This window comes from Chamaea fasciata, unplaced genomic scaffold, assembly GCF_029207755.1.
Source record: "Chamaea fasciata isolate MVZ Bird 193981 ecotype frontalis unplaced genomic scaffold, bChaFas1.0.hap1 SCAF_1, whole genome shotgun sequence".
NCBI lineage: Eukaryota > Metazoa > Chordata > Aves > Passeriformes > Sylviidae > Chamaea > Chamaea fasciata.
Window position 1 is genome coordinate 1,072,961 of NW_027094086.1, and position 20,475 is coordinate 1,093,435.

The 20,475-nt window shown below is 61.0% G+C and overlaps 1 protein-coding gene across 1 annotated transcript; it reads left to right on the top strand.

Annotated features, from left to right (window-relative positions):
* Nucleotides 1-9: 9 nt before the first annotated feature.
* Nucleotides 10-19,995, top strand: LOC136303826 (alanine aminotransferase 1-like). The gene is given in 13 exon segments (XM_066207542.1): nucleotides 10-167; nucleotides 791-972; nucleotides 2,054-2,204; nucleotides 2,254-2,275; nucleotides 3,546-3,696; nucleotides 4,562-4,805; nucleotides 5,688-5,767; nucleotides 7,210-7,343; nucleotides 8,677-8,848; nucleotides 11,330-11,468; nucleotides 18,551-18,658; nucleotides 18,661-18,680; nucleotides 19,716-19,995. Coding segments are annotated over 13 exon segments (1,818 nt in total). The 5' UTR covers nucleotides 10-22; the 3' UTR covers nucleotides 19,986-19,995.
* Nucleotides 19,996-20,475: the final 480 nt, after the last annotated feature.

Below are 20,475 nucleotides of genomic sequence, written 5' to 3' on the forward strand. Positions count from 1 at the left end.
GGCCACCGCCGCCGTCACAGCCATGGCGGCCCCCGAGGGGACAGCGGGGACCTTGGGGACAGCGGTGTCACCTCCCGCGGTGTCACCTCCCCCGGTGTCACCCCCGCCGGTGTCACCTCCCGCGGTGTCACCTCCCCCGGTGTCACCCCCGCCGGTGTCACCTCCCGCGGTGTCACCCCCCCGGTGTCACCCCCGCCGGTGTCACCTCCCCCGGTGTCACCCCCCCGGTGTCACCTCCCGCGGTGTCACCCCCCCGGTGTCACCCCCGCCGGTGTCACCTCCCCCGGTGTCACCCCCGCCGGTGTCACCCCCGCCGGTGTCACCTCCCCCGGTGTCACCTCCCGCGGTGTCACCTCCCCCGGTGTCACCCCCCCCCGGTGTCACCTCCCCCGGTGTCACCTCCCGCGGTGTCACCCCCCCCGGTGTCACCCCCGCCGGTGTCACCTCCCCCGGTGTCACCTCCCCCGGTGTCACCTCCCCCGGTGTCACCCCCCCCCGGTGTCACCTCCCCCGGTGTCACCCCCCCCCGGTGTCACCTCCCGCGGTGTCACCCCCCCGGTGTCACCCCCGCCGGTGTCACCTCCCCCGGTGTCACCCCCGCCGGTGTCACCCCCGCCGGTGTCACCTCCCCCGGTGTCACCTCCCGCGGTGTCACCTCCCCCGGTGTCACCCCCCCCCGGTGTCACCTCCCCCGGTGTCACCTCCCGCGGTGTCACCCCCCCGGTGTCACCCCCGCCGGTGTCACCTCCCCCGGTGTCACCTCCCCCGGTGTCACCTCCCCCGGTGTCACCCCCGCCGGTGTCACCTCCCCCGGTGTCACCCCCCCCGGTGTCACCTCCCGCGGTGTCACCTCCCCCGGTGTCACCTCCCCCGGTGTCACCGCCGCCGGTGTCGCCGTTCGTGCCACCCCTGGACTGCGGCGGCGACGACGCCCAGGCCATGGGCCGGGAGCCGATCCCCGTGCTGCGCCAGGTACCGGCAATGTCCCCTGCTGTCCCCTGCTGTCACCCGGCAATGTCCCCTGCTGTCCCCTGCTGTCACCCGGCAATGTCGCCTGCTGTCCCCTGCTGTCACCCGGGGCTCCGGGAATGTCCCCTGCTGTCCCTCAGGGCACCGGCAATGTCGCCTGCTGTCCCCTGCTGTCACCCCGCAATGTCGCCTGCTGTCCCCTGCTGTCACCCGGCAATGTCGCCTGCTGTCCCCTGCTGTCACCCGGGGCTCTGGGAATGTCCCCTGCTGTCCCTCAGGGCACGGGAATGTCGCCTGCTGTCCCCTGGGACTCCGGGAATGTCACCTGCTGTCCCCTGGGACACTGAGAATGTCACCTGCTGTCCCCTCCTGTCACCTGGGACTCCGGGAATGTCCCCTGCTGTCCCTCAGGGCACGGGAATGTCGCCTGCTGTCCCCTGCTGTCACCCGGCAATGTCGCCTGCTGTCCCCTGGGACTCCGGGAATGTCCCCTGCTGTCCCTCAGGGCACGGGAATGTCGCCTGCTGTCCCCTGCTGTCACCCGGCAATGTCGCCTGCTGTCCCCTGGGACTCCGGGAATGTCACCTGCTGTCCCCTGCTGTCACCCGGGGCTCCGGGAATGTCACCTGCTGTCCCCTGGGACACTGAGAATGTCACCTGCTGTCCCCTCCTGTCACCTGGGACTCCGGGAATGTCCCCTGCTGTCCCTCAGGGCACGGGAATGTCGCCTGCTGTCCCCTGCTGTCCCCCGGAGCTCCGGGAATGTCCCCTCGTGTCCCCTCCTGTCCCCTGCCAGGGCTCTGGGGACTACCGGGAATGTCCCCTCGTGTCCCCTTGTGTGCCCAGGGACACTGGGAATGTCGCCTCCTGTCCCCCGGGAATGTCCCCTCCTGTCCCCCGGGACACCAGGGATGTCCCCTCGTGTCCCCCCCGGAATATCCCCTCCAGTGTCCCCAATCCTCAATCCCACTCCCAGATCCGACCGGGAATGTCCCCACGGATTCCCACCGGGAATGTCCCCTGAGTGTCCCCCGGGAATGTCCCCTCAGTGCCCCCAACCCCCGGTCCCCGTCCCCATTCCCAGATTTTGGCCGCCTGCGCTTGGCCGGAACTTTTGGAATCCCCGTCGCTGCCCGAGGCCGCGCGGGATCGAGCCCGGAGCATCCTGCGGGAGATGGACGCCGGGAATATCGGTGGGAGTTCCCGGGATTCCCGGAATTCCGATCCTAAAAGGGGTTTGGGGTTTTGGGGATTCCAGGAGTGTCGGTGGGATCGATCCCAAAGGGATTTTGGGGTCACCTGGGGAGGGATGGGTTTGGGGCCGATCCCATCGGATTTGGGGCCGATCCCATCGGATTTGGGGCTGATCCCATCGGATTTGGGGCCGATCCCATCGGATTTGGGGCCGATCCCATTGGATTTGGGGCTGATCCCATCGGATTTGGGGCCGATCCCATCGGATTTGGGGCCGATCCCATTGGATTTGGGGCCGATCCCATCGGGTTTGGGGCCGATCCCATCGGATGTGGGCCGATCCCATCGGATGTGGGGCCGATCCCATCGGATGTGGGCCGATCCCATCGGATTTGGGGCCGATCCCATCGGATTTGGGGCCGATCCCATTGGATTTGGGGCCGATCCCATCGGATTTGGGGCCGATCCCATCGGATTTGGGGCCGATCCCATTGGATTTGGGGCTGATCCCATCGGATGTGGGGCCGATCCCATTGGATTTGGGGCTGATCCCATCGGATGTGGGGCTGATCCCATCGGATGTGGGGCCGATCCCATCGGATTTGGGGCCGATCCCATCGGATTTGGGGTTGATCCCATCGGATTTGGGGCCGATCCCATTGGATTTGGGGCCGATCCCATCGGATTTGGGGCCGATCCCATTGGATTTGGGGCTGATCCCATCGGATGTGGGGCCGATCCCATTGGATTTGGGGCCGATCCCATCGGATTTGGGGCCGATCCCATCGGATTTGGGGTTGATCCCATTGGATGTGGGGCCGATCCCATCAGATTTGGGGCCGATCCCATTGGATTTGGGGCCGATCCCATTGGATTTGGGGCTGATCCCATTGGATGTGGGGCCGATCCCATTGGATTTGGGGCCGATCCCATCGGATTTGGGGTTGATCCCATCGGATGTGGGGCCGATCCCATCGGATTTGGGGCCGATCCCATCGGATTTGGGGCCGGTCCCATTGGATTTGGGGCCGGTCCCATTGGATTTGGGGCCGATCCCATCGGATTTGGGGTTGATCCCATCGGATGTGGGGCCGATCCCATCGGATTTGGGGCCGATCCCATCGGATTTGGGGCCGGTCCCATTGGATTTGGGGCCGATCCCATCGGATTTGGGGCCGGTCCCATTGGATTTGGGGCCGATCCCATCGGATTTGGGGTTGATCCCATCGGATGTGGGGCCGATCCCATCGGATTTGGGGTTGATCCCATTGGATTTGGGGCCGATCCCATTGGATTTGGGGTTGATCCCATTGGATGTGGGCCGATCCCATCGGATTTGGGGTTGATCCCATCAGATTTGGGGCCGATCCCATTGGATTTGGGGTCGATCCCGTTCCCACAGGGGGGTACAACCACGAGCACCGATCCCACAAGGTCCCGGCCACCGTGTCCCGGTTCCTGGAATTCCGGGATGGCGTCCCCTGCGACCCCAAAAACATCATCCTGTGCAGCGGGGTCGAGACCGTGATCCCGGTGAGGGAACTGGATTTGGGATTTGGGATTTGGGGTTTGGGATGTGGGGTGTGGGATATGGGATTTGGGATTTGGGATTTGGGATATGGGATTTGGGATATGGGATTTGGGATTTGGGATTTGGGGTTTGGGATGTGTGGTGTGGGATTTGGGATTTAGGATTTGGGGTTTGGGGTTTGGGATTTGGGATTTGGGGTTTGGGGTTTCGGATTTGGGATTTGGGGTTTGGGATGTGGGATTTGGGATGTGGGATTTGGGATGTGGGATTTCGGATTTGGGATGACAGATTTGGGGTTTGGGATGTAAGATATGGGATTTAGGATTTGGGATTTGGGGTTTGGGATTTGGGATGTGAGATTAAGGATTTGGGGTTTGGGATTTGGGGTTTGGGATTTGGGATGTGGGATTTGGGATATGGGATGTGGGATTTGGGATATGGGGTTTGGGATGTGGGATTTGGGATGTGGGAATGTGAATGGGAAGGGGAATGGTGACCCCAAAATAGGAATTGCATCCAGTAATGGGGATCTCAAACTGCCAGTGAGATCTGGGAACGGGAATGGGATTCGGGAATGGGAATGCAGACCCCAAACTGGGAATGGAGACCCCACACTGTGAACTGGGACCCCAGACTGGGAACGGGGTTTGGGAATGGGGACCCCAGACTGGGAACGGGGTTTGGGAATGGGGACCCCAGACTGGGAACGGGGTTTGGGAATGGGGACCCCAGACTGGGAACGGGGACCCCAGACTGGGAACGGGGTTTGGGAATTGGGGACCCCAGACTGGGAACGGGGACCCCAGACTGGGCCCGGGGTTTGGGATATCGCTGCCCCCACCCCTTTTCCCGTTCTCCCGTTGGCAGTTCGTGCTGTCGCTGTCCCGTCAGCCGCCGCCGGCGCGGCCCGCGGGGGTTCTGGTGCCGGTGCCGGGCCCGGCGCTGTGCGCGGCGGCCGCGGGGCCGGCGGGGGTCGTGCCCGTCCCGTACCCGCTGGACGCGGCCCGGGGCCGGGCCCCGGACGAGGCGGCGCCGCGCCGGGAGCTGCGGGGAGCGCGGGGCCGCTGCCGGCCCGCCGTGCTCTGGGCGCTCAACCCCGGGGACCCCGCGGGTCAGCGAGCGAGCGAGCGAGCGCGGGGGGCGGCGCCGGGACCCCGCGGGGGAGGGAGCGCGGGCGGCGCCGGGACTCGGGGCCCGCGGGGGGCTGGCCCCGCCCGTGTGGCCCCGCCCCTGGGTGTCCCCGGGGTGTCCCCTGGGTGTCCCCGGGTGTCCCCTGGGTGTCCGTTCAGTGTCCCCTGGGTGTCCCCGGGTGTCCCCTGGGTGTCCGTTCAGTGTCCCCTGGGTGTCCCCGGGTGTCCCCTGGGTGTCCCCGGGTGTACCCTGGGTGTCCCCTGAGTGTCCCCGGGGTGTCCCCAGGGTGAGTGTCCCCTGGGTGAGTGTCCCCGGGGTGTCCCCTGAGTGTCCCCTGGGTGTCCCCTGGGTGTCCCCTGGGTGTCCCCGGGGTGTCCCCCGGGTGTCCCCTGGGTGTCCCCGGGTGTCCCCCGGGTGTCCCCTGGGTGTCCCCGGGTGTCCCCCGGGTGTCCCCTGGGTGTCCCCTGTGTGTCCCCTGGGTGTCCCCTGTGTGTCCCCTGGGTATCCCCCGGGTGTCCCCTGGGTGTCCCCGGGTGTCCCCGGGGTGTCCCCTGGGTGTCCCCTGGGTGTCCCCTTGGTGTCCCCTGGGTGTCCCCTGGGTGTCCCCTGGGTGTCCCCCGGGTGTCCCCTGGGTGTCCCTGGGTGTCCCCGGGTGTCCCCTTGGTGTCCCCTGGGTGTCCCCTGGGTGTCCCCTGGGTGTCCCCTGTGTGTCCCCGGGTGTCCCCGGGTGTCCCCGGGCGAGTGTCCCCTGGGTGTCCCCCGGGTGTCCCCTGGGTGTCCCCTGGGTGTCCCCGGGTGTCCCCTGTGTGTCCCCGGGTGTCCCCCGGGTGTCCCCGGGCGAGTGTCCCCTGGGTGTCGGCAGGTCACGTGCTCAGTGTCGCCCTCATGCGGGCGCTGCTGGTGCTGGCGGCCGAGGAGTCGCTGCTGGTGCTGGCGGCCGAGGTCAGCGGGGCGGGGACGGGACCGCGCTCCGGGGGGGATTTGGGGGGATTTCGGGAAAAGTTTTTGGGAATTTTCAGGGGAATTTTGGGGGATTTATTGGGATTTTGGGGGGATTTTTTTGAGAATTTTTGGGATTTTTTAGTGTTTTTTTTTTTTTTTAATTTTGGAGGGATTTTTTCGAGGATTTTTTTTGAAATTTTGGGGGATTTTTTTGCCGGGGGGCGGTTTGGGGGATCTTTTGGGGAATTTTGGGGAATTCTTCGGGGAATTTTGGGGAATTTTGGGGGATTTGGGGGGGGAATTTGGGGGATATTTGAGAAATTTTTTTGGGATATTTTGGGGGGGATTTTGGGGGGATTTTTATAAGATTTTTTGGGGGAATTTTTGGAGTCGCTGCTGCTGCTGGCGGACGAGGTCACAGGGGAATTTTGGGGGGTTTTGGGGTTTTTTTCGGAGGGGGGGTTTGGGATTTTTGGGGGATTGTTTTAGGATTTTGGGGAGGGGGAGGGTTTGGGAATTTTTCGGGATTTTGGGGGGATTTTTTGGAGATTTTGGGGGGGGGTTTTAGGGGAATTTTGGGGGGATTGGGGATTTCTTTGGGGATTTTTGTGAGATTTTGGGGGGGATGTTTGGGGTATTTTTGGGGGGGGAAGTTTTGGGGAGTGTTTGGCAATTTTGGGGGGAATTTTTGGGAATTTCGGGGGGGTATTTTTGGGGATTTTGGGGGGGATTTTGGGGGATTTTCTGGGAATTTTTTGGGAATTTTTGAGGGATTTTTTTTGGATTTTGGGGGGCGTTTGGGGGGAACTTTTTGGGATATTTTGGGGATATTTTTCGGATTTTTTCGGGATTTTTGGGGGGACTTTCCGGGATTTTTGGGTTTGGTTTTTTTTTTGGTTTTGGGGCTTTTTGGGGGGATTTTTTGGGATTTTGGTGGATGAAGTGAGTGGGAACTACGGGGAGGGGATGGGGTTAGAGGGGAATTTTGGGGGTTTTGAGGAGATTTTTTGGGAAAAGTTTTGGGATTTTTTTGGATTTTGGGGATTTTGTGGGGGATTTTTGGCGATTTTTTATAGGATTTGGGGAGGATTTTATGGGATTTTTGGGATTTTGGGGGGAACTTTGGGGATTTTTTTGGATTTTCTGGGGAGATCTTTTTGGGATTTTGGGGGATTTTTGAAGGAATTTTGGGGGAAATTTTTGGGAGAATTTTTGGGGGGAATTTTTGGGGGATTTTTTGAGGATTTTTGGGGGATTTTTTTCTGGGATATTTTTGGGGGGATTTTTTTGGATTTTGGCGGACAAGGTGAGCAGGACCGGGGGAACGGGACGACGGGAGAACGGGAACGGGTAGAATTTCTGGGCAGAATTTTTCCAGGTTGAATTTTTTGGGGGGAATTCCCATTTTTCCCGGGAATCTTTTCCCCAAATCCCCTCCGCAGGTTCACCAGGATCTGGCGTTCTCCCCCGATCACCCCTTCCTGTCCTTCCGGCGCATCCTGGCCGAGCTGGGGCCCCCGCTGGACACCAGCGTCCAGATCATCTCCACCTACTCCCTTTCCAGTGGCATCGCGGGGTGAGACAGAATTCCCAAAAAAAAAAATTCCCAAAAACTCCCAAAAAAATCACCAAAAATTCCCCAAAAAATCCCCCAAAAAATCCCCCAAAAAATATCCCCCCAAAAAATTCCCAAAAATTCCCCCCCAAAAAATCCCCAATCAAAAAAAAATCCCCCCAAAATTGCCAAAAAAGCCCCAAATTTCCCCCAAAATTCTCCAAAAAATCCAAAAAAATCCCCCCCAAAAATTCCCCCAAATTTCTCAAAAATTCCCCTCAAAAATCCCCAAAATCCAAAAAAAAAATCCCCCCAAAAAATCCCCAAAATCCAAAAAAATCCCCCCCAAAAATCCCCAAAATCCAAAAAAATACCCCCCCAAATTCCCCAAAATCAAAAAGAAATCCCCCCCAAATCCCCCAGATTTCTCAAGAATTCCCCCCAAAAATTCCCCCCATTCCCCAAAAAATCCCTATATATTCCCAAAAAAATCCCCCCAAACCCCCAAAATTCCCCCAAAAGATCCCCCAAAAATCCCCCAAAATAAAAAATTCCCCTCAAAAATCCCCAGAAAATAATAAAAAAATCTCCCGAATTTCTCAAAAAATCCCCCAAAGATCCCCAAAATCCCAAAAAGATCCCCAGATATTCCCCAAAAAACCCAAAAATCCCCCAAATGTCTCAAAAATTACCCCCAAAAATCCCCAGAATCCAAAAAAAAATCCCCATATATTCCCATTTAAAAAATCCCCCAAAATTCCCCCCAAAATTCCCCCAAAATTTAAAAAAAAAATCTCCCAAAAAATCCTAAAAAAAAATCAGAAAACTTTTCCTCAAAATATCCCCCAAAAATCCCCAAAAGATAAAAAAAATCTCCAAAAATCGCCCCAAAACATCCCCAAAAATTCCCCCAAAACATCCCCAAAAATCCCCCCAAAACATCCCCAAAAATCCCCCCAAAAATCCCCAAAAATCCCAAAATATCCCCAAAAATTTCCCCAAAAAATTGCAAAAAAAAAAATCCCCCCAAAATTTGACCCCCAAATCTCCAAAATTCCAAAGAAATACCCCCAAAATCCCCCAAATTTCTCAAAAACTCCCAAAAAAATCCCCATAGAGTCTCAAAAAAAACCCCCAAAAAATCTAAAAAAAATTTCCCCAAATTTCTCAAAAATTCTCCCTAAAAATCCCCCCAAATCCCCCCCAAAATCCTCAAAAAATCCAAAAAAAAATCCCCCCAAAATTCCCAAAAAATCCCTAAAAAAATCCCTAAAAAATCCCCCCCCAAATCCCCCAACCCCCCCCCCCCCTTTCCAGAAAAATCATGGAATTTCCCTGGAATTCCGTGTGGCAGGGGCGGGGCCCGGGCGGGCTTCCTGTCGCTGGTGAACGTGGAGCGGAGCGTCCTGCGGGAATTCCACACCTGGGGGCTCTCGGTGTACCCGCCCGTCCTGGGCCAGGTGATGCTGGACGTGGCCGTGGAGCTGCCGGGACACGGCGATCCCGCCGCGGACGCCATGGAGGAGGTCGGGGGCGTGAAATCCCGACCCCGATCCCAATCCTAGTCCCAATCCAAATCCCAAACCCGATCCCAGTCCCAATCCTAGTTCCAGTCTAAATCCCCATCCCCGTCCCAGTCCCAATCCTAGTTCCAATTCAAATCCCGATCCCAGTCCCAATCCTAGTTCCAATCCAAATCCCCATCCCAGTCCCAATCCTAGTTCCAATCCAAATCCCGATCCCAGTCCCAATCCTAGTTCCAATCTAAATCCAAATCCCCATCCCAGTCCCAATCCTAGTTCCAATCCAAATCCCGATCCCAGTCCCAATCCTAGTTCCAATCCCGATCCCGATCCCAGTCCCAATCCTAGTCCCAATCCAAATCCCAAACCCGATCCCAGTCCCAATCTAAATCCCCATCCCCATCCCAGTCCCAATCCTAGTTCCAATCCAAATCCGGATCCCAGTCCCAATCCTAGTTCCAATCTAAATCCAAATCCCGATCCCAGTCCCAATCCTAGTTCCAATCCAAATCCCGATCCCAGTCCCAATCCTAGTTCCAATCCCGATCCCGATCACAGTCCCAATCCTAGTTCCAATCCAAATCCCGATCCCAGTCCCAATCCTAGTTCCAGTCTAAATCCCGATCCCGATCCCAGTCCCAATCCTAGTTCCAATCCAAATCCTAATCCGGATCCCAGTCCCAATCCTAGTTCCAATCCAAATCCCGATCCCAGTCCCAATCCTAGTTCCAATCCAAATCCCGATCCCGATCCCAGTCCCAATCCTAGTTCCAATCCAAATCCCGATCCCAGTCCCAATCCTAGTTCCAATCCAAATCCCGATCCCAGTCCCAATCCTAGTTCCAATCCAAATCCCAATCCGGATCCCAGTCCCAATCCTAGTTCCAATCCAAATCCCGATCCCCATCCCATCAGTCCCATCAATTCCGTCAATCCCTACCTCAAGAGCATTCATTTATCCCATTATCCCATTAACTCATCCCATTATCCCAGTACCCTATTATCCCAGTATCCCAGTATCCCAGTATCCCAATCCCATTACCCCATTATCCAATTATCCCATTATCCCAATCCAAATCCCATTATCCCATTACCACATTATCGCATTATCCCATTACCCCATTACCCCAATCCCATTATCCCATTATCCCATTACCCCAATCCCATTATCCCCATATCACAGTGTCCCATTATCCCAATCCCAATCCCAATTCCATTGTCCCATTGTCCCATTGTCCCATTGTCCCATTGTCCCATCCTATCCCAGTCCCATCCCACTCCGATCCTATCCCATTAATCCCATCCCATTCCATCCCATTATCCCGTTATTCCTCCATCATTACGCCAATCGCAGTCGCCATTCCAATCTCATCAATCTCAATACTGTTAATCCCATTAATCCCATTAATCCCATTAATTCCATTAATCCCGTTAATCCCGTTAATCCCGTTAATCCAAATAATCCCGTTAATCCCGTTAATCCCAACCCCCATTAATCGGAATCCCTACAATCCCAATCCCACCAATCCCATTATTCAATCAATCCAATGCAAATCAATCCCATTATCCCGTCCCATTGTCCCAATCCCGTCAGTCTCAATAATCCCAATCCCATTAATTCCAACCCCATTATCCCATAAATCCCAATCCCATAAATCACAATCCCATTAATAATCCCAATCCCATTAATAATCCCAATGCTGGTATTGATCCCAATGCCATCAATCCCAGTCCCATTATCCTGACATCCAATTATCCCATTATCCCACTTTCCCATGTTTATCCCATTAATTCCCCCATTAATGACCCCATTAATGACCCCATTATTTCCCCCATTAATTCCCCCATTAATGATCCCATTAATGATCCCATTAATGACACCATTAATTCCCCATTAATGCCCCCATTAATTCCTCCATTAATGCCCTCATTAATACCCCATTAATTCCCCCATTAATTCCCCCATTAATGCCCCCGTTAATTAATTCCTCCATTAATGCTCTCACTAATTCTCCATTAATACCCCATTAATTCCCCCATTGACTCCCCCATTAATTCCCCCATTAATTCCCCAATTAATTCCCCATTAAATTAATTAATTCCCTCCTTAATTCCCCAATTAATTCCCCATTAATGCCCCATTAATGCCCCCATTAATTAATTCCCCCATTAATTCCCCCATTAATGCCCTCATTAATTCCCCATTCATGCCCCATTAATTCCCCCATTAATGACCCCATTAATTCCCCCATTAATTAATTACCCCATTAATGCTCTCATTAATTCCCCATTAATACCCCATTAGTTCCCCCATTAAGTCCCCCATTATTTCCCCCATTAACTCCCCATTAATGCCTCATTAATCCCCCATTAATGCCCCCATTGTTGCCCCCATTAACCCCCCATTAATCCCCCATTATTCCCCCATTAATTGATCCCCCCTTAATTACCGCCCCGCTAATTGCTGCCGCACGAATCCCGCAGCACCGGCGCGGGCTGCGCGCGGCTCTGGCCGCCAACGCCCGGCGGCTCCAGCGGGTTCCGGGCCGCGCCCCCGGGATCCGGTGCCCGGCCCCGGCCGGGGGTCCCCGCGCCTTCCCCCGCGTCCGGATCCCGGGACAGTGGGGACACTGCGGGACACTGGGGGACACTGCGGGGACACTGGGGACACTGCGGGGACACTGCGGGGACACTGCGGGGACACTGCGGAGACACTGCGGGGACACTGCGGGGACACTGGGGACACTGCGGGGACACTGCGGGGACACTGGGGACACTGCAGGGACACTGGGGACACTGCGGGGACACTGCGGGGACACTGGGGACACTGCGGGGACACTGGGGACACTGCGGGGACACTGCGGGGACACTGGGGACACTGCGGGGACACTGGGACACTGCGGGGACACTGCGGGGACACTGCGGGGACACTGGGGGACACTGCGGGGACACTGGGGGACACTGCGGGACACTGGGGACACTGCGGGGACACTGCGGGGACACTGCGGGGACACTGGGGACACTGCGGGACACTGGGGACACTGGGGACACTGCGGGGACACTGGGGGACACTGGGGACACTGCGGGGACACTGGGGGGACACTGCGGGACACTGCGGGGACACTGCGGGGACACTGCGGGGACACTGGGGACACTGCGGGGACACTGCGGGGACACTGCGGGGACACTGGGGACACTGCGGGGACACTGCGGGGACACTGCAGGGACACTGGGGACACTGCGGGACACTGCGGGACACTGCGGGGACACTGCGGGGACAGTGGGGACACTGCGGGGACACTGCGGGACACTGGGGACACTGCGGGGACACTGGGGACACTGGGGACACTGCGGGGACACTGGGGACACTGCGGGGACACTGCAGGGACACTGGGGACACTGCGGGGACACTGCGGGGACACTGCGGGGACACTGCGGGGACACTGCGGGACACTGCGGGGACACTGCGGGGACACTGCGGGGACACTGCGGGGACAGTGGGGACACTGCGGGGACACTGCGGGGACACTGCGGGACACTGGGGACACTGCGGGGACACTGCGGGGACACTGCGGGACACTGCGGGGACACTGCGGGGACACTGCGGGGACACTGCGGGGACAGTGGGGACACTGCGGGGACACTGCGGGGACACTGCGGGACACTGGGGACACTGCGGGGACACTGCGGGGACACTGCGGGGACACTGGGGACACTGCGGGGACACTGCGGGGACACTGCGGGGACACTGCGGGAACACTGCGGGGACACTGGGGACACTGCGGGGACACTGCGGGGACACTGCGGGGACACTGGGGACACTGCGGGGACACTGCGGGGACACTGCGGGGACACTGGGGACACTGCGGGGACACTGGGACACTGCGGGGACACTGCGGGGACACTGCGGGGACACTGGGGGACACTGCGGGGACACTGGGGGACACTGCGGGACACTGGGGACACTGCGGGGACACTGCGGGGACACTGGGGACACTGCGGGACACTGGGGACACTGGGGACACTGCGGGGACACTGGGGGACACTGGGGACACTGCGGGGACACTGGGGGGACACTGCGGGACACTGCGGGGACACTGCGGGGACACTGCGGGGACACTGGGGACACTGCGGGGACACTGCGGGGACACTGCGGGGACACTGGGGACACTGCGGGGACACTGCGGGGACACTGCAGGGACACTGGGGACACTGCGGGACACTGCGGGACACTGCGGGGACACTGCGGGGACAGTGGGGACACTGCGGGGACACTGCGGGACACTGGGGACACTGCGGGGACACTGGGGACACTGGGGACACTGCGGGGACACTGGGGACACTGCGGGGACACTGCAGGGACACTGGGGACACTGCGGGGACACTGCGGGGACACTGCGGGACACTGCGGGGACACTGCGGGGACACTGCGGGGACACTGCGGGGACAGTGGGGACACTGCGGGGACACTGCGGGGACACTGCGGGACACTGGGGACACTGCGGGGACACTGCGGGGACACTGCGGGACACTGCGGGGACACTGCGGGGACACTGCGGGGACACTGCGGGGACAGTGGGGACACTGCGGGGACACTGCGGGGACACTGCGGGACACTGGGGACACTGCGGGGACACTGCGGGGACACTGCGGGGACACTGGGGACACTGCGGGGACACTGCGGGGACACTGCGGGGACACTGCGGGAACACTGCGGGGACACTGGGGACACTGCGGGGACACTGCGGGGACACTGCGGGGACACTGGGGACACTGCGGGGACACTGCGGGACACTGCGGGGACACTGCGGGGACAGTGGGGACACTGCGGGGACACTGCGGGACACTGGGGACACTGCGGGGACACTGGGGACACTGGGGACACTGCGGGGACACTGGGGACACTGCGGGGACACTGCAGGGACACTGGGGACACTGCGGGACACTGCGGGACACTGCGGGGACACTGCGGGGACAGTGGGGACACTGCGGGGACACTGCGGGACACTGGGGACACTGCGGGGACACTGCGGGGACACTGGGGGGACACTGCGGGGACACTGCGGGGACACTGCGGGGACACTGCGGGGACACTGCGGGACACTGGGGGGACACTGCGGGGACACTGCGGGGACACTGCGGGGACACTGCGGGGACACTGGGGACACTGCGGGGACACTGCGGGGACACTGCGGGGACACTGGGGACACTGCGGGGACACTGCGGGGACACTGCGGGACACTGCGGGGACACTGCGGGGACACTGCGGGGACACTGTGGGGACACTGCGGGGACACTGCGGGGACACTGCGGGGACACGGGGACACTGCGGGACACTGCGGGGACACTGCGGGGACACTGCGGGGACACGGGGACACTGCGGGGACACTGCGGGGACACTGCGGGGACACTGCGGGGACACTGGGGACACTGCGGGGGCACTGGGGACACTGCGGGGACACTGGGGGGACACTGGGGACACTGCAGGGACACTGCGGGGACACTGCGGACACTGCGGGGACACTGGGGACACTGCGGGGACACTGGGACACTGCGGGGACACTGCGGGGACACTGCGGGGACACTGCGGGGACACTGCAGGGACACGGGGACACTGCGGGACACTGCGGGGACACTGCGGGGACACTGCGGGGACACTGCGGGGACACTGGGGACACTGCGGGGACACTGGGGACACTGGGGACACTGCGGGGACACTGCGGGGACACTGGGGACACTGCGGGGACACTGCGGGGACACTGGGACACTGCGGGGACACTGCGGGGACACGGGGACACTGCGGGGACACTGCGGGGACACTGGGGACACTGCGGGGGCACTGGGGACACTGCGGGGACACTGGGGGGACACTGGGGACACTGCGGGGACACTGCGGGACACTGCGGGGACACTGCGGGGACACTGCGGGGACACTGCGGGACACTGCGGGGACACTGGGGACACTGCGGGGACACTGCGGGACACTGCGGGGACACTGCGGGGACACTGCGGGGACACTGCGGGGACACTGCGGGACACTGCGGGACACTGCGGGGACACTGGGGGGACACTGGGGACACTGCGGGGACACTGCGGGGACACTGCGGGGACACTGGGGACACTGCGGGGACACTGGGGGACACCCTGGGGACACTGCGGGGACACTGCGGGGACACTGGGGGGACACGGGGACACTGCGGGGACACTGCGGGGACACTGGGGACACTGCGGGGACACTGCGGGGACACTGTGGGGACACTGTGGGGACACGGGGACACTGGGGACACTGCGGGGACACTGCGGGGACACTGCGGGGACACTGCGGGACACTGGGGACACTGCGGGGACACTGCGGGGACACTGCGGGGACACTGCGGGGACACTGGGGACACTGCGGGGACACTGGGGACACTGGGGACACTGCGGGGACACTGGGACACTGCGGGGACACTGCGGGGACACTGCGGGGACACTGGGGACACTGCGGGGACACTGGGACACTGCGGGGACACTGCGGGGACACTGCGGGGACACTGGGGGACACTGCGGGGACACTGGGGGACACCCTGGGGACACTGCGGGGACACTGCGGGGACACTGCGGGGACACTGGGGACACTGCGGGACACTGGGGACACTGGGGACACTGCGGGGACACTGGGGGACACTGGGGACACTGCGGGGACACTGGGGGGACACTGCGGGACACTGCGGGGACACTGCGGGGACACTGCGGGGACACTGCGGGAACACTGCGGGGACACTGGGGACACTGCGGGGACACTGCGGGGACACTGCGGGGACACTGCGGGGACACTGCAGGGACACTGGGGACACTGCGGGACACTGCGGGGACACTGCGGGGACACTGCGGGGACACTGGGGACACTGCGGGGACACTGCGGGGACACTGCGGGGACACTGCAGGGACACGGGGACACTGCGGGGACACTGCAGGGACACTGGGGACACTGCGGGACACTGCGGGACACTGCGGGGACACTGCGGGGACAGTGGGGACACTGCGGGGACACTGCGGGACACTGGGGACACTGCGGGGACACTGGGGACACTGGGGACACTGCGGGGACACTGGGGACACTGCGGGGACACTGCGGGGACACTGCGGGGACACTGCGGGGACACTGCGGGACACTGCGGGGACACTGCGGGGACACTGCGGGGACACTGCGGGGACAGTGGGGACACTGCGGGGACACTGCGGGGACACTGCGGGACACTGGGGACACTGCGGGGACACTGCGGGGACACTGCGGGACACTGCGGGGACACTGCGGGGACACTGCGGGGACACTGCGGGGACAGTGGGGACACTGCGGGGACACTGCGGGGACACTGCGGGACACTGGGGACACTGCGGGGACACTGCGGGGACACTGCGGGGACACTGGGGACACTGCGGGGACACTGCGGGGACACTGCGGGGACACTGGGGACACTGCGGGACACTGCGGGACACTGCGGGGACACTGCGGGGACAGTGGGGACACTGCGGGGACACTGCGGGACACTGGGGACACTGCGGGGACACTGGGGACACTGGGGACACTGCGGGGACACTGGGGACACTGCGGGGACACTGCAGGGACACTGGGGACACTGCGGGACACTGCGGGACACTGCGGGGACACTGCGGGGACAGTGGGGACACTGCGGGGACACTGCGGGACACTGGGGACACTGCGGGGACACTGGGGACACTGGGGACACTGCGGGGACACTGCGGGACACTGCGGGGACACTGCGGGGACACTGCGGGGACACTGCGGGGACACTGGGGACACTGCGGGGACACTGCGGGGACACTGCGGGGACACTGCGGGGACACTGCGGGGACACTGCGGGACACTGGGGACACTGCGGGGACACTGCGGGACACTGGGGGGACACTGCGGGGACACTGCGGGGACACTGCGGGGACACTGCGGGGACACTGGGGACACTGCGGGGACACTGCGGGGACACTGCGGGGACACTGCGGGGACACTACGGGGACACTGCGGGGACACTGCGGGGACACTGCAGGGACACGGGGACACTGCGGGACACTGCGGGGACACTGCGGGGACACTGCGGGGACACGGGGACACTGCGGGGACACTGCGGGGACACTGGGGACACTGCGGGGGCACTGGGGACACTGCGGGGGCACTGGGGACACTGGGGACACTGCAGGGACACTGCGGGGACACTGCGGGGACACTGCGGGGACACTGCGGGGACACTGCGGGGACACTGGGGGGACACTGCGGGGACACTGCGGGGACACTGCGGGACACTGGGGGGACACTGCGGGGACACTGCGGGGACACTGCGGGGACACTGCGGGGACACTGGGGACACTGCGGGGACACTGCGGGGACACTGCGGGGACACTGCGGGGACACTACGGGGACACTGCGGGGACACTGCGGGGACACTGCAGGGACACGGGGACACTGCGGGACACTGCGGGGACACTGCGGGGACACTGCGGGGACACGGGGACACTGCGGGGACACTGCGGGGACACTGGGGACACTGCGGGGGCACTGGGGACACTGCGGGGACACTGGGGGGACACTGGGGACACTGCAGGGACACTGCGGGGACACTGCGGGGACACTGCGGGACACTGCGGGGACACTGCGGGGACACTGCGGGGACACTGCGGGACACTGCGGGGACACTGGGGACACTGCGGGGACACTGCGGGACACTGCGGGGACACTGCGGGGACACTGCGGGGACACTGCGGGACACTGCGGGGACACTGGGGACACTGCGGGGACACTGCGGGGACACTGCGGGGACACTGCGGGACACTGCGGGGACACTGCGGGGACACTGGGGACACTGCGGGGACACTGCGGGGACACTGCGGGGACACTGGGGGACACTGGGGACACTGCGGGGACACTGGGGGACACCCTGGGGACACTGCGGGGACACTGCGGGGACACTGGGGGGACACGGGGACACTGCGGGGACACTGCGGGGACACTGGGGACACTGCGGGGACACTGGGGACACTGCGGGGACACTGTGGGGACACTGTGGGGACACGGGGACACTGGGGACACTGCGGGGACACTGGGGACACTGCGGGGACACTGCGGGGACACTGCGGGGACACTGGGGGACAGTGGGGACACTGCGGGGACACTGGGGACACTGCGGGGACACTGCGGGGACACTGCGGGGACACTGCGGGGACACTGGGGACACTGCGGGGACAGGGGACCCTGCAGGGGGGACAGGGGCCACCGGGGGGTGACAGGGACACACCGGGGGGACACTGGGGGGTCAGGGGAACCCTCTGGTGTGGGACAAGGGACACCCTGGGGACACCCATGGGACACCCTTGGGGACACCCCGGGGACACTGTGGATGTCCAGGCCACTTTGGGGCCACGGGGACACCTGGGGATGGCCATGGGGACACCCTGCGGCCATGGGGACACCCTGGGGACACCCTGGGGACACCCTGCGGCCATGGGGACACCCTGGGGACACCCTGGGGACACCCTGGTGACACCCTGCGGCCATGGGGACACCCTGCGGCCATGGGGACACCCTGGGGACACCCTGTGGCCATGGGGACACCCTGGGGACACCCTGGGGACACCCTGGGGACACCCTGGGGACACCCTGGGGACCCCCGGGGCCCCCCGGGGCCGAGGCCGTGGCGGTGTCCCCGTGTCACCCCCGGTGCCCCGGGCAGGCGCTGGGCCTGGAGCCCGACGTCTTCTTCTGCCGGGAGCTGGAGGAGGCCACGGGGCTGCTGGTGACACCGGGGAGCCACTTCGGGCTGGGCGGGGACAGCGGCCACCGGGGGTACGCCTGGGGACACCGGGGGGACGGGGGACACTGGGGGGACAGGGGGACACTGGGGACACTGGGGGGACGGGGGGACACTGGGGACACTGGGGACACTGGGGACACCGGGGGGACGGGGGGACACTGGGGACACTGGGGGGACAGGGGGACACTGGGGACACTGGGGAGACAGGGGGATACTGGGGACACTGGGGACATTGGGGACACTGGGATATTGGGGACACTGGGGGGGACATGGGGACATTGGGGACATTGGGGACAGTGGGGACAGTGGGGACATTGGGGACATTGGGGACATTGGGGACACTGCTGGTGGTGACACTTCGGGCTGGGCGGGGAGGGGCCACCTCGGGTACGCCTGGGGACAGCGGGGGGACACCGGGGGGACACTGGGGACAATGGGATATTTGGGACACTGGGGGGACGGGGGGACACTGGGGACACCGGGGGATGTTTGGGCCTGGGGGCCGGGGGTGGGGTTGGGTGTTGGGATTTTGGGTCTTGGATTTTGGGGTTTTGGGATTTTGGGGACGTTGGGAGTTGGGGTGTTGGAATTCTGGGTTGTTGTGATTTCGGGGTGTTGGAATGTTGGGATGTTGGAATGTTGGGATTTTGGCTGTTGGGACGTCGGGCCTTGAGGATTTGGGGATGTCGGATTCAGGGATTTGGGGGTGGTTGCGTTTGGGGATTGTTGGGATTTTTTGGTGCGTCTTGGATTTTGGGATGTTGGGATGTCGCACGTCGGGATTTTGGGATTTTGGGATGTTGGGATTTGGGGATTTTGGATTTGGGGCTGTTCAATGTTGGGATTTGGGGGTTTTGGGGAGTTCCGTGTCGGGATTTTGGATTTGGGCATTTTGGGGTGTTTGGATTTTGGGATTGTTGGTGTTGGGTCTTGGATTTTGGGACGTTGAACGTTGGGATTTTGGGGATTTGGGGAATTTGAATGTTGGGATTTCAGGTTGTCGGGAAGTTGAGATTTTGGGAATTTGGGGAATTCGGGGATGTGGGGACTCCGGGCTGTGTCCCCAGGCTGTCCCTGCTGCTGCCGGCGCCGGTGCTGGAGCGGGCGCTGCTGCTGCTCCGCCACTTCCACGGACAATTCCTGCGGGAATTCTCCTGAGCCGGAACCGCCGGGAACCCCAAATCCCGACCCAGGAACCCCAAATCCCCCCAGGAACCCCAAATCCCAACTCGGGAACCCCAAATCCCAACTCGGGAACCCCAAATCCCCAAACCATTTTTTTCCGGGACCAAAATCCCGATTTTTCCAGGGATGAAATCCCAATTTTTCAGGAATAAAATTCCTTTTTTCAAGCACAAAAGTCGCCTTTTTTTTTTTTTCTTTTTCCCAGGGAATAAATTTAATTTAATTTTCAGGATCCAAATCCCTTTTTCCAGGACCGAATTCCCAAGGGTAGAGCTCCGAATTCCAAAAAAAAAAAAAATTAAAAAAAATTCAAAGATTTTTCCCAATTTTTAAAGGATTTTTTCCCAATTAAAAAAAAAAGCCGAGAATTTTCCTGATTTTTTTCCAGGATTTTCCCCCTTTTTTTAAAAGGATTTTTTTTTGCAATTTTTTTTTTTTAATCCAAGAAATTTCCTAATTTTTCTAGGATTTTTCCCCTTTAAAAAAAAAATTCCAAGATTTTTTCCAATTTTAAGCATTTTTTCCCCCCGGTTTCTTTGAAATCCAAGAATTTTCCCCGTTTTTTTTTTGATTTTTCTGCCTTAAAAAAAATTTATTTCCAATTCTTTTTCTCATTTTTAAGGATCATTTCCCACTTAAAAA